We start from the raw sequence: 14,126 nt of genomic DNA, 5'->3' as shown, positions 1-14,126 counted from the left end.
AAAGGAGAAAAGGAAATATATACCCATTTGAATTCAGAGTTCCAAAGAATAGCAAGGAGAGATAAGAAAGCCATCCTCAGTTATCAATGCAAAGAAATAGAGGAAAACAATAGAATGGGTAAGACTAGAGATCTCTTCAAGAAAATTAGAGATACCAAGGGAACATATCATGCAAAGATGGGTACAATAAAGGACAGAAATGGTATGGACCTAACAGAAGCAGAAGATATTAAGCAGAAGTGGCAAGAATACACAGAACTGTACCAAAAAAATCTTCATGAACCAGATAACCACAATGGTGTGATCACTCACCTAGAGCCAAACATCCTGGAGTGTGAAGTCAAGTGGGCTTTAGGAAGCATCACTATGAACAAAGCTAGTGGAGGTGATAGAATTCCAGTTGAGCTATTTCAAATCCTAAAAGATGATGCTGTGAAAGTGCTGCACTCAATATATTACAAATTTGGAAAACTCAGCAGTGGCCACAGGACTGGAAAAAGTCAGTTTTCATCCCAATCCCAAAGAAAGGCAATGCCAAAGAATGCTGAAACTACCGCACAATTGCACTCATCTCACACACTAGTAAAGTAATGCTCAAAATTCTCCAAGCCAGGCTTCAACAGTACACGAACCATGAACTTCCAGATGTTCAAGTTGGATTTAGAAAAGGCAGAGGAACCAGAGATCAAATTGCCAACATCCATTGGATCATCAAAAAAGCAAGAGAGTTCCAGAAAAACATCTATTTCTGCTTTATTGACTATGCCAAAGCCTTTGACTGTGTGGATCACAACAAACTGCAGAAAATTCTTAAAGAGATGGGACTACCAGTCTACCTTACCTGCCTCCTGAGAAATCTGTATTCAGGTCAAGAAGCAACAGTTAGAACAGGACATCGAACAACAGACTGGTTCCAAATTGGGAAAGGAGCATGTTAGGGCTGTATATTGTCACTTTGCTTATTTTACTTATATGCAGAATACATTATGCAAAATACCTGACTGGATGAAGCACAAGCTGGAGTCAAGATGGCTGGGAGAAATATCAATAACCTCAGATATGCAGATGACACTACCCTTGTGGCAGAAAACGAAGAACTAAACAGCCTCTTGATCAAAGTGAAAGAGGAGAGGGAAAAAAAGTTGGCTTAAAACTCAACATTCAGAAAACTAAGATCATGGCATCTGGTCCCATCACTTGATGGCGAATAGATGGGGAAACAATGGAAACAATGAGAGACTTTATTTTGGGGGGCTCCAAAATCACTGCAGATGGTGACTGCAGCCATGAAATTAAAAGACGCTTGCTCCTTGGAAGAAAAGCTATGACCAACCTAGACAGCATATTAAAAAGCAGAGACATTACTTTGTCAACAAAGGTCTGTCTAGTCAAAGCTGTTGTTTTTCCAGTAGTCATGTAAGGATGTGAGAGTTGGAACATAAAGAGAGCTGAGAACGGAAGAACTGATGCTTTTGAACTGTGATGTTGGAGAAGACTCTTGAGAGTCCCTGGGACTGCAAGGAGATCAAACCAGTCAATTTTAAGGAAATCAATCCTAAATATTCATTGGAAGAACTGATGCTGAAGCTGAAACCCCAATACTTTGGCCACCTGATGTGAAGAACTGATTCATTGGAAAAGACCCTGATGCTGGGAAAGATTGAAGGCAGAAGGAGAAGGAGACAACAGAGAATGAGATGGTTAGATGGCATCACCGATTCAATGGACATGAGTTTGCATAAGGTCCGGGAGGTGGTGATGGACAGGGAAGCCTGGAATGCTGCAGTCCATGGGGTCACAAACAGTCAGACACAACTGAGCGACTGAACTGAACTGAAGTGGGAGCAGGCTTGACGTATTCAAGCGAAAGAAAGGAGACCCTTGGGCTGAAGGCAGGCGAGGAATCCAGATGAAGTTAGGGGTGGGGGCAGGCATGCAGCACTTTGCAGCCATGGGGAAGAACTTTGGACTTGATGCTGAGTGTTGAGGGAAGCCACTGATGAACAGACTTACCACACAAGAGCTGCTGGCATTTGATTTTACCCAAAGGGGTAAAAGGTAAATTATGTAAAGAGAACAATTTGACATCCATGCATGGCATATTCCAGAACAGGTTTCTTCATGGGTGACTGTGACCATTTAGGAAAATATTAAGCTGTGATCCTTAAATAGCAGCCAAACCCTCTCTTCCCGTGGCCATTGTAATTGGATGGCCCCAGACAATTTATCTTGATCCAGCAAAGCATTTGGCATTTGTCCTTATAAACAAGACAGAATTGTGACCTGGATGATAGAGACGTGGATTTAAAATTGAACAATTTTGATAAAGCAGAGGCAATCTCTGTGGGGGCATCCCAAAGCTCCATCCTCGGGATGCCTGGTATTGTCATGAGTCCCGTGAATGGAGGCAGCAAAGCTGCTTTCACCCTGCAGATGGCTGCTGGCTGAGAGGCAGCTCCAATACAATGGGTGATGAAGCAGATTCAAGGCAGCCTTGACAGATTGTAAAGTTGGGTTGAAACCAACAAGATGAAATTCACCAGGAATGAGTGCTAAATCCTGTGTTGAGGTTGTGAAAAAAAAAATTGGTTACATAAGAATTAGAAGGGGGAAATATGAATAGATGGAAATTTGTGAAAAAGAAAGAAAATGGGATAGAGGGAGGAAGGAAGGGAGAACGAGAGAGAGAGGGAGGGAAACAAAGAATCAATCAGGTGGTGTGGTTTTGTTCACAAGCTCATAATTATGTGTCCTTGACAGGAGACCCAAAAGAGGCACCTAACCAGGAAAAAAGCTTGACCTCTGAGGGACAGGGAGTTCCTTACCCTAAGTGTCCAGGCCCCTTCAGGGCACCATATTGTGAGAAAGAGAAGGTGACAAGCAAAAGAAAACCAGAAGAGGGATGCAGATTAGATGAGGATTTGACCAAGTTGAATGATAAAGATGACCAGAAACTGGAAAGGAGAGATTGGTGGGTGCCAGGGCAAGCTTCCAGTGCGGGATTCAAACGTGCGGTTCTAAGCATTTGGTTTGCCCTGGGATGGATATACTACTGGGCAGTGGTGAGCCTCACCCCGAGGGTGAACCTCACCCTGAGCCAACAGCAACATCTGTTGCGCTCCAGTAAAGCACCCTTTACATCATTATCTCTTTTAATCCTTACAATAATCCTACAAGGCAGAGATTACCACAACTCTCATCTTAAAGGAAGGCTGTGGAGCAGAAGGCTAAGGAACTTGCTTAGAACTCAAGAGGAGGAAGACTAGACAAGAACCCCCGGACCGGGGTTATTCCCCCATGGGACTGCGCCCTACCTTCCCAGCACCGCGCAGGTTGTTTGTGCGGAGAGGACTGCGCAGTTCTTGACAGTTTTTGGAGACACTCATGAGCAACTCTTTGTGTTGTAAGCAACAGCAATTCTCCCTACCCAAATTTTGCACCCAATTTTGAGGGCTCTGGAACTCCGAGAACCCCAGTGGTCGGACCCTATTCGCTACACTCCCTGGCAGCCAGAGGTCTGGGCGCGCAGCAGGGGGCTGCGGAGTGGGCTGCGGGCATCGAGGGGGCGGCGCCCGGAGGCCCGCGGGGGTGGGGCGCCGCCTGCAGGGGGCGCTGGCGGCGGCTCCGGGCGGAGACAATCGCGCTGAGCGGCCACCGCAGCCAGAGCGGGAGCCCGAGCCGCGCGGCGCGGCGCTGAGCTGGGGCTGAGCGGGGCCGGCCGAGCGGGGCCGGGCGGGAGCCATGGGCCGCTAGGGCCGGGCCGAGCCCCGCGATGCCGCCGCCGAGTGGCCCCAGCGTCCTCGCGCGGCTGCTGCCGCTGCTGGGGCTGCTGCTCGGCGGCGCCTCCCGGGCTCCCGGCAAGTCGCCGCCGGAGCCCCCCAGCCCGCAGGGTGAGTCTTGGCCGGGAGGGGCACTGATCCTGGGCCTGCGTACCCCCACTACCCCCGATCGGGACCCGCCCGCCAGCCCCTTCTTCGCGGCGCTTGTGAATTGAGGGGTATTCTATTCCCTGGATTAGGGTGGGGGGAGCTAGGCGACCTGGGGTCGTCGCTTACGGGGGAGAGGAGAGAGAGGGAGACCGCCAGACGGGGGTCTCGGAGAGGCACAATGGGGAGGGCCGGGGTCCCCAGGCTCCGCGCCACCGCCCCCTCCCGCCTTGTTTTTCTCCCTCCTGGTCCGCGAGGCGCTGCTGCCTGAGCCATTGTCTATCGGAGACACCCGCCCAGGGGCGGGCTGGGGCGGGCGCCCGCTCCGCAGCCCCCAGCGGGTTCCTCGCTCCCGAACCCCGCTGGGTTGGGGGCGCAGGCAGCGGCTGCCACCCTGGGCCCGGACGGGGGTTGGGCGCCTGGAGCTGGGTTTGAAGGGGGGAGGGGAGAAGGGGGAGTGGGTGAGGCGGTGGGCGGATTGGCTGCTCGAATGGGGTTCTTCGCCCTGGAGCCTGACAGGCCCCCGCCGGCCCCCAGGTTCAGAATTTGGGGTGCACCAAAGAAACACCGATTGGCCCGTGATGGAGGAGGGGCTGCAGTTGGGGGGCTGTCTGGAAAAAGGGGTACGTTGATTCCAAGCTCAAGGCGCATGGCAGGGCTGTGGTTGGTGGAGGAGCCATGCTGAGCTGGCTAACTGGCTGTGGGCAGTGTCGGCTGGAAGGGCAGGTGCCTGGGTCCCCGTCCAGCAAGCCTCCAGCCACTCCTGTCCCAGCCCGCCCCCAGCTCACCCTCTCCTCCTCTTACCTCTCCATCGCAGTGGAGGAGACCCTCCCAGCGCCTCACGGGCCCAGGTGGGAGTGTGAGGTGGGGGCGGGGCTGGCTCCTGCCACGGGAGAGGCCGGGAGGGCTAGACCATGACTCCCTACCGATGCCAGGGTTCTCAGGGGCGTCCACCCCACCCCAGCCCTGCGCCTGCCTCCTAGCCCCTGACCCCACCACCCCAGCCACTGTTCTCCCCACTCCTGCCTCTGAGCCCCATCCCGGCCTGACATGGTGCTCTCTACTCTTTGCCTTTCCATCAAGGAGCTGGCAGGAAAAGCAGGGGGGTGGGTGGTGTCTGGATGAGGGAAGTAAGGTCCGGATGAAGGGAGGGGGTCGGATTTCCTCCTGGAATGGGGCAGGGCTGAAGCCTGGACAGGCGGATCCTGGGTGGAATGTCAAGCTTGGAGGAATGGGGAAGGATCTCCCTGGCCTCAGTCTCCCCTCCTCTCTGCAGGGGTGGAGGCTTTGATGGGTAGGAAGGGGCCCTGTTTTTTCAGGAAGCCTCTTCCTCAAGAGCTGCACGCCTAGGGAGGGAGCCCAGGGAATTGGCTGGAAATGAGCCAGAAGAGGGGGTTCTCCCGGGTTGCTGGTTGGGGCCCGGGTTGAGGAGAAAGGGGGACTCTGCTAGGCACCTGCCCACCCCCTCCCCAGCTTGGCACTGATGCCTTCTCAGGCCTTACCTGCCCACCCCTGTCTTATTCCCTAGGACCCCTCCCTTTTTCTGAGGCTCTGGCCCTTGAACCCAAGGCATTCCTTCAAATGACCATATTCCAGACTCCCAGGTCCCTTCTTCCCAGCTGCTCCATCCAGCTGCTCCTAGCCCGGGGCAGGGGTGGGGAGCCTGCAGGCCCCTCTGGCTTCTCAGAATTCCTGCTGGGTGGTGGTGGGGAAAGGGGGAGTGTGGACAGGCTGTCAGTACCCAGGAGAACCAGAAAGCAGGAAAGGGTCGAGTGCATGCACACCCACCCTCTGAGTTGGGCTCTGGCCTGGGAGGCGAGAGGGAGGTGGGCTCAGGCGAACAGCTGGACGGGATGCCAAGGACAGGCGTGGCGCTGGCCCTGGGGTTGGTTGAAAGCCTGAGACGAAACACCTGTCGCTGTTGCGTGTCAGGCTCCACTGGGAGGCCCCATGGCCTCCTCGTGCCCGGCTGCCCGCAGTTCCGGGCTTGTCCTTCTGCACCTGGACTCTCATAGGTTTGTGTCTAGCAGCTCGCCCACTCCCCCGGGGCCGCCACACTGAGGCTTCTGTACCTTTTCAGGCAAGATACCTACTCCCATTCTTAGCAACAAGAGAGGGATGAGGATGCTCTTGAGGAAGAACTGCGCCGAGTAGGAAGGGGAGTTAGCGCTATGGGTCAGAGAGAATGCTGCAAATCCATGAGAACAACTCTGGCCTGGTCCCTCCTCTGTCAGCTCCTCTGAGCTCAGGACACCTGCAGGCCCATCCTGGCCAGACCATCCTGGGGCCAGGGGCCAAGTGGCTGGAAAGAAAGACTTAGCTTCCCAGCCCCCTCCACACTGGTTACCCTTAGGCCTGTGTCGGCCCCCCAGATCTCCTTCCCCTTGCCAGGGCCCCAGCTCGCTGCCCATCTCCTGGGAGGAATGAGGGCGTTGCCATGGTGACTGGCTGTAGCTGACCAGCTGGGAGGGGGCTGGCAGTCCCTGTGAGGGGGAGGGGTCAGGGGGTACTTGTTGGAGCTCAGGGGTTGTGTGAGTCCCTAAATCTGAAGGGAGACAGGCTCATGCACAGGATTCTGGGAAGAGGCTGAATGATGGGAATGGCCAGCCTGCTTGGTGTCCCTTTCTCGGGTTTTTTCTTGAGAACTCAAATTCTGCCCCAACTCCTCTTCCTTCCTTCCAAATGACTGACTCTTGACTACTCTCCTCTCTGCTCCACTTGCAGATCCCTGGTTTGCCGGTTATTCATCCTTTCTCAGCTCTCCTTCCCTCTCCTCTCCCTGACACCACTCCCATAGAGTCCAGTGGTTAAGGATCTGGGTCTAGAGACAGACTCCCAGGTTTGGATCCCAGATCTCCCACTTAACTGTAGGGCAAGAATCTAAACCCTTTGAGCCTCAGTTTCCTTAGCTATAAAATGGGCTACGAGCATATTTTATTGGGTCTAATGCATCACTGACTGTAAGATACACCATTATTTCATGTGCCAGCCAAAAAAAAAAAAATGCTGCCGATTAGAATTATGGCATCATCAATCTTAGGCACCTGAGTTCAGAATGTTAAAATGTCAAAATGTGCATGTGTTAGACTTGATGAAATATGTTAATAGTACCGCCTACCTCACAGGCTAATGTGAGGTTTACATGAGGGCTCTATATATGCTGGCTCATAATACCTTGTCTAGCCTGGGTCCCAAAGCCACTCCCAACCACAGCTCCCTCTTCTGATCTTGAGGCTCCCCCCGGGCTTCTCATCCCCTCTCCCTCCTCCTTACTCCCCTCACCCGATCTTGCCCACAGAGATCCTGATCAAGGTGCAGGTGTATGTGAGCGGGGAGCTGGTGCCCTTGGCCCGAGCCTCAGTGGATGTGTTTGGAAACCGGATGCTGCTGGCTGCCGGCACCACGGACTCAGAGGGCGTGGCCACACTGCCCCTCAGCTACCGCCTGGGCACCTGGGTGCTGGTTACTGCTGCCCGCCCTGGGTTCCTCACCAACTCTGTGCCCTGGCGTGTTGACAAGCTGCCCTGTGAGTGCAGGGGCAGCTGGAGTGGGTGGGGGGGGAGCAGCTGACCCCATCAGCCCCTTCCCAAAATAGCTCTTGGGGGCGGAGGGGCAGGCTTTCTAGCAGTTGCTGCCTGGGCTGGGGTACGCAGAAGGGGCTGAGAGAGGATGAAGTCACTGGGATTCAGATGGTGGGAGTGCCCGGCCTGGGGGAGGGGGGCTTTCTCTGAAGCTGACAGGCCACCCCTCCTGCAGTGTATGCGTCAGTCAGCCTCTACCTGCTCCCTGAGCGGCCGGCCACCCTCATCCTCTATGAGGACCTGGTGCACATCCTGCTGGGCTCTCCTGGTAAGACTCTCCCTTCTCCAGTCCCCTCCCCTCCACCCACTCCGGCCTCCCTTCCCTCTCCCTGACCTGGGTACAGAGTGCTCCCCTCTGCCACAGTTTGGCTGGGTGCCCTTGGGCAAGTCACTTAACCTCTCTGAACCTCAGTTAGTTCCTCAGTAAGATGTGAATATTGATAGGATCTATGTTGTCAAATTGAGCTAAGGATTAAATGGCATCAGGCAGGCGAAAAATGGCACAGAAGGTGGTCAATAAATGCTTGCTGTTTGGGGGGCTTCTCGTGGTTTCTGTTCTCCCTGTTCTCCTACCATTAGAATTCCTACTTCCTGCCACCATGTCTTCAGTGGATCTACAAGCACTTCTTGTGCACCTACTGGGTGCCCGACTATGTTCGATACTAGGGTCAATCCACAGACACAGAACACCTATCAAGTGCAAGGCCTGGAGCAACCCTGCAGTGGACCTTGTCCACCCCTAGACTTTTGGTCTCACCCAGTTGATACTTGCTGCAGCCCCTGTGCTGTGCCAGGTACTGTGTCGTGCTGGGGGACAATGGTGAGGAAGAGCTAACTGGCTCCTCGCCTTGTGGAGTTCACTGACAAACAGAAAGACAGATCGCTGCAAACCCTGAAATAACCACAGAGCAGGCAGGGCCGTGGAGTGGAGGGCAGCTGTGTTCAATACTGAGAGGACCTCCACGTGGGACAACAGCAGGGTGAGAGGATCTGGCGAAGGGAGCTGTGGGGCAAGTGGGCTCATGAAGAGGGAGCAAAGGCACCTTCACTGGAGCGGAATCGAGATTCAGGGGCAAGGACTGCCCCGGTGGGCCAGTGGTTGGGAATCTACCTTCCGATGCGAGGGATGTGGGTTCGATCCCTGGTCTGGGAACTAAGATTCCACATGCCATGGGGCAACTAAGCCCACGTGCTCCAGAGCCTGTATACTGCAACTACAGAAAGTCCACATGCTGAAACGAAGAACCCATGAGCCACAAGAAGACCCAGCACAGCGCCCCCTGCCCCTCCCCCCAAAAAATAGATGCAGGGGCAGAAAGGGACTGTAAGGGTGCTCTGGTCTGGCTGTCCAGGAGGGGTGCCTGGTGCAGGCTGGCTGACGCAGCCAGGCAGAGGATAGCTTCCATCTGGCTAGTACTGGGGCGCCAACGTGGGTCCTGAACAGGGTGCCTCCCCTCCCCAATTTATATTCTTAGCTTGAATCCTTGTCCCCACATTACTCTTTTTGTTTGCTCATCTCCTCTCTGATCCTGAACCAGAGGCTTCTAAAATGTCTTTGGAGGTTTCTAAAATGCCAGAGGAACCCTTTATTGCCCCCTAGCTGAAAGCCCTCCCACGGCTCCCACTGCTTTCTGTAGAAAGCCTAGACTCTTTCACAAAGCTGGCAGCGCCCTCCAGGAGCCTGTGCGCTGCTGGCTGCCTTGCTTGCCTCCCACTCGAGTCACCTGTCTTCCCCCAACCAGCCAGTTGCCTCATGCCCCAGGCCTTCCTCCTGTCAGTCCTCTGAGAAGTTCCTTCCCACCTTCTTTCCTGCCTGAGTCTTACTCACCCTGCAGGGCTCCATAGACTATTCCCAAGATGGGCAGGGCAAGCTCCCCTTGCACCCTGCTATTTCAAGAGGGAGGCAGGATGTAATGGTGAGTGAGGGGAGGGGCCCTGGTACCCAATTGCCTGGGCTTCGATCAGGCTTCAGTGACCTTGGGGAAGTTACTGAACCTTTCCTGCCTCTAATTCTGCATCTTTAAAATGGGGCTGATAATAAAGGCACCTACCTCAGGGGCTGTTGTGCTAATTACAGGGGTTAATGTAAGTAACCTGCTTAGAACAGTGCCCAGCATATCTTAAAGCTTAGTAAATGTTAGCTATTACCATACTATATTGGAATATTATTTATACATTCCCTCTGCTTCAAGACAGACAGACAGATCAGATCAGATCAGTCGCTCAGTCGTGTCCGACTCTTTGCAACCCCATGAATCGCAGCACGCCAGGCCTCCCTATCCATCACCAACTCCCGGAGTTCACTCAGACTCACGTCCATCGAGTCAGTGATGCCATCCAACCATCTCATCCTCTGTCGTCCCCTTCTCCTCCTGCCCCCAATCCCTCCCAGCATCAGAGTCTTTTCCAATGAGTCAACTCTTCGCATGAGGTGGCCAAAGTACTGGAGTTTCAGCTTTAGCATCATTCCTTCCAAAGAAATCCCGGGCTGATCTCCTTCAGAATGGACTGGTTGGATCTCTTTGCAGTCCAAGGGATGCTCAAGAGTCTTCTCCAACACCACAGTTCAAAAGCATCAATTCTTGGGCGCTCAGCCTTCTTCACAGTCCAACTCTCACATCCATACACGACCACAGGAAAAACCATAGCCTTGACTAGCCGGACCTTTGTTGGCAAAGTAATGTCTCTGCTTTTGAATATGCTACCTAGGTTGGACATAACTTTCCTTCCAAGGAGTAAGCATCTTTTAATTTCAGACAGACAGACACACATCCAAAACCTAAGTTGTCAAATGCAGGAGCCACATGTAGCTATTTAAATTTGAATAAATTAAAAATTCATTAAACTTCTTAGAATTAGAAATAAATGCAGTTCCCCAGTCCCACTAGCTACATGTCAAGTGCTTAACAGCCCTGTGTGTCTAGTAGTTACTGGAGCAGATTTCAGGTTCCTGCCCCTTCAAAGTTACCATTCTAAGCCTGCCCAGTTCTCTCCCCAAGTTACCACCCTCCCTGGCCTTCCCACGTGTCCTGACCCATTGGCTCCCCTTCTTAGATCAGTGGTTCACAACCTTTCTGGCACCAGGGACTGGTTTTGTGGAAGTCAGCTTTTCCACAGACCGGGCTTGGGGGTGACTTCAGGATAATTCAACTGCATTACCTTTATTGTGCACTTTCTTCCTAATCTAACACCACTGCTGATCTGACAAGGAAGTATTGTCCGTGGCCCCGAGGTTGGGGACCCCTGCCTCAGATACTTGCTTTCTATTCTGGTCTCTGGGGCAGCTTGTCCCTGGCCAGGCCACTGCAGCCCTTCTCTCCATTCCAGGTGCCCGCTCCCAGCCCTGGGTGCAGTTCCAGCGCCGGGCTGCCCGCCTGCCCGTCACTTCTACCTACAGCCAGCTCTGGGCTTCACTCACACCTGCCAGCACCCAGCAGGAAATGCGGGCTTTCCCTGCCTTCCTGGGCACGGAGGCCTCCAGCTCAGGTATGCTGTGTGCCAGCCACGGAAGGGATTCCCCCTGCCGTGCCCCGCCACCACCAGGACTTAGCCCTCAGCCCTTGTGTCCCCTTCCTGCAGGCAACGGCTCCTGGCTGGAGCTGATGCCCGTGGCCGCTGTGAGCGTGCACCTGCTGGCAGGTAATGGGACAGAAGTGCCGCTCTCAGGCCCCATTCACCTATCCCTGCCAGTGCCCTCGGAACCTCGTGCCCTCGCTGTGGGCACCAGCATTCCAGCCTGGAGGTTCGACCCCAAGAGTGGTGAGTGCCTGGCGGGGGATGTATGTGCAGGTGCTGGAGTTTGGGGAAAAAAGCGGGACTTAAGTTGGGGACACGGAGTTTACCGAGAGCCCTGCCTCTCCAGGGCTGTGGGTACGCAACGGCACAGGTGTGATCCGAAAGGAAGGCCGGCAGCTCTATTGGACCTTCGTCTCCCCTCAGCTGGGGTACTGGGCAGCCGCCATGGCCTCCCCCACGGCTGGTGAGAGTTGAGGGGGCAGCAGGGACCGGGGGCGGTGTTAGAAGGGGAGGCGGGGAGAGTGGACTCCTTCTGAATGGCAGGAGGGACAGCCACCCCGGGAAGGCTAAGCCCTCGCCTGGCATAGGGCTGGTCACCATCACGTCGGGCATCCAGGACATCGGCACCTACCACACTATCTTCCTGCTCACCATCCTGGCAGCCCTGGCCCTGCTCGTGCTCATTCTGCTGTGTCTGCTCGTCTACTACTGTCGGTGAGTGCCCTGATCCCCTCCCACTGCCTCCTGATGCCCAAGCCCCCTCATTCCAGCCATGGCCTGAGGCCTGCTCCATGCCTGGTCTTGAGCCAGGTGCTGGGGCCCTAGGGATGCATAAAACACCACTGGGATTCTTAAGGCGCTGCCAAGAAGGCAATGCATATGCACATGCATATGTAAAGACAGAAAGACTGGTGACTTCAGAGAAGTTGGGGTGAGGAGGCAGGAGCTGCAGGCCAGGCCCCTCCAGAGACCATCCACAGCTGCTTCTACCACCCCAGTCCCCACTTCCAGGGGACCTGAGGCCACACATGCCCCTGGTTGGCCTAAGTTCCTCCCTGGCTTTCACTGCACCTGCCATGAACCACGGAGTGCGGTTTACCCCGAGGTGGGACCCAGATGGATACCGCTGCCTGCTGGACCTCCCGCAGACATTCCAACTCTGTCCACAAACCTCTCCCAGGACCCACCTGGGCTCCCCATCCTCTCCTGAGTCCCAGGCATTGTTAGGACCCCTCCAACTATACCCAAACCCATCTTCCAACTTCAGGGTCAGGGACCCCCACCCTTTCCTGACACCCCGATCTGCCCCCCGTGTCTCCAGGAGGCGCTGCCTGAAGCCGAGGCAACAGCATCGCAAGCTGCAGCTCTCCGGCCCCTCTGACGGTAACAAACGAGACCAGGCCACCTCGATGTCCCAACTCCACCTCATCTGTGGGGGATCCCTGGAGCCCGCGCCGTCGGGGGACCCCGAGGCTCCACCTCCAGGGCCCCTCCACTCCGCCTTCTCCAGCTCACGGGACTTGACCGGCTCCCGGGACGACTTCTTCCGTGCCAAGCCGCGCTCCGCCAGCCGCCCGGCCGCCGAGCCTACGGGTGCCCGCGGGGGCGAGGGCGCCGGGCTCAAGGGCGCCCGCTCCGTCGAGGGTCCCGCCGGGCTGGAGCCAGGCTTGGAGGAGTACCGGCGGGGGCCCCCGGGGACCCCGGCCTTTCTGCAGGAGCCGCCCTCGCCGCCGCCGCCCTTCGAGCACTACCTGGGCCACAAGGGGGCGGCCGAGAGCAAGACCCCCGACTTCCTGCTGTCGCAGTCGGTGGACCAGCTGGCGCGGCCGCCGTCGCTCAGCCAGGCCGGGCAGCTCATCTTCTGTGGTTCCATCGACCACCTTAAGGACAGCGTCTACCGCAACGTCATGCCCACCCTGGTGATCCCCGCGCACTACGTGCGCCTAGGCGGCGAGGCGGGCGCAACGGGGGCAGGCGAGGAGTCGGCCCCGCCCGAGGGCGCGGCCCCCGGCCCCGCACGCCCTTTTCCCCAGCCCGACCCCCAGCGCCCTCTGATGCCGGGCCACTCGGGCGCGGGGGGCGAGGGCGGCGGGGGTGGTGGCGGCGAGGGCTGGGGGAGTGGGCGCTCGGCGCCCGTCAGCGGCTCGGTTACCATCCCGGTGCTGTTCAACGAGTCGACGATGGCGCAGCTCAACGGAGAGCTACAGGCCCTGACCGAGAAGAAGCTGCTGGAACTGGGCGTGAAGCCTCACCCGCGCGCCTGGTTCGTGTCCCTCGATGGGCGCTCCAACTCGCAAGTGCGCCACTCGTACATCGACCTGCAGGCGGGCGGCGGCGGCCGCAGCACGGACGCCAGCCTGGACTCGGGCGTCGACGTGCACGAGGCGCGGCCGGCCCGCCGGCGGCCCCTGCGGGAGGAGCGGGAGCGCGCCCGGCCACCGCCCGCCGGCGCCCCCGCCGCCCCCGCCGGCGCCCCCGCGCCTGGCGCTCAGCGAGGACACGGAGCCGAGCAGCAGCGAGAGCCGCACGGGCCTCTGCTCCCCGGAGGACAACTCGCTGACGCCGCTGCTGGACGAGGTGGCTGCGCCCGAGGGCCGGGCGGCCACGGTACCCCGGGGGCGGGGCCGCAGCCGCGGGGACAGTTCTCGCAGCAGCGCCAGCGAATTGCGGCGCGATTCGCTCACCAGCCCGGAGGACGAGCTGGGGGCGGAGGTGGGCGACGAAGCGGGCGACAAGAAGAGCCCGTGGCAGCGGCGGGAGGAGCGGCCGCTCATGGTGTTCAACGTCAAGTAGCGCCCGGCCTGGCGCCGCCTCCGGGCCGGCCCCCGCCCCCTCCGCCCGGGCCCGCTCCCAGGGTGCGCGCTCCGGGGGGCCGCGGGGGCCCTCGCCCTTAGCCCACAGCCCGGCTGGAAAGGGGCCCGGGGCCCTGCGGAGCTGTCCGATGGTATGTGCTGGGTAATGTCTTGGGAGGGACCCGTGTCTGCCTCCGACAGGGAGGTGAGGGAGGGGGGACCAGACCCCCGATGGGAGGTGCTGGGGAGGAGGGCTGGGTGGGGGGAAGCAGTGCCTGTATAAACGTGGCTGTACATAGAAAGCTCTATCG

At 57.0% G+C, this 14,126-nt stretch overlaps 1 protein-coding gene across 1 annotated transcript; it reads left to right on the top strand.

Annotated features, from left to right (window-relative positions):
• Positions 1-3,638: 3,638 nt before the first annotated feature.
• Positions 3,639-13,967, top strand: FAM171A2 (family with sequence similarity 171 member A2). The gene is given in 9 exon segments (XM_005907697.2): positions 3,639-3,890; positions 7,225-7,452; positions 7,683-7,775; positions 10,835-10,993; positions 11,087-11,266; positions 11,370-11,486; positions 11,611-11,737; positions 12,345-13,464; positions 13,466-13,967. Coding segments are annotated over 9 exon segments (2,493 nt in total). The 5' UTR covers positions 3,639-3,772; the 3' UTR covers positions 13,817-13,967.
• Positions 13,968-14,126: the final 159 nt, after the last annotated feature.

This window comes from Bos mutus, chromosome 19, assembly GCF_027580195.1.
Source record: "Bos mutus isolate GX-2022 chromosome 19, NWIPB_WYAK_1.1, whole genome shotgun sequence".
Taxonomy (NCBI): Eukaryota; Metazoa; Chordata; class Mammalia; order Artiodactyla; family Bovidae; genus Bos; species Bos mutus.
Note: the sequence above shows the minus strand (reverse complement) of the source record. Positions and strands in the feature narration are given on the sequence as shown.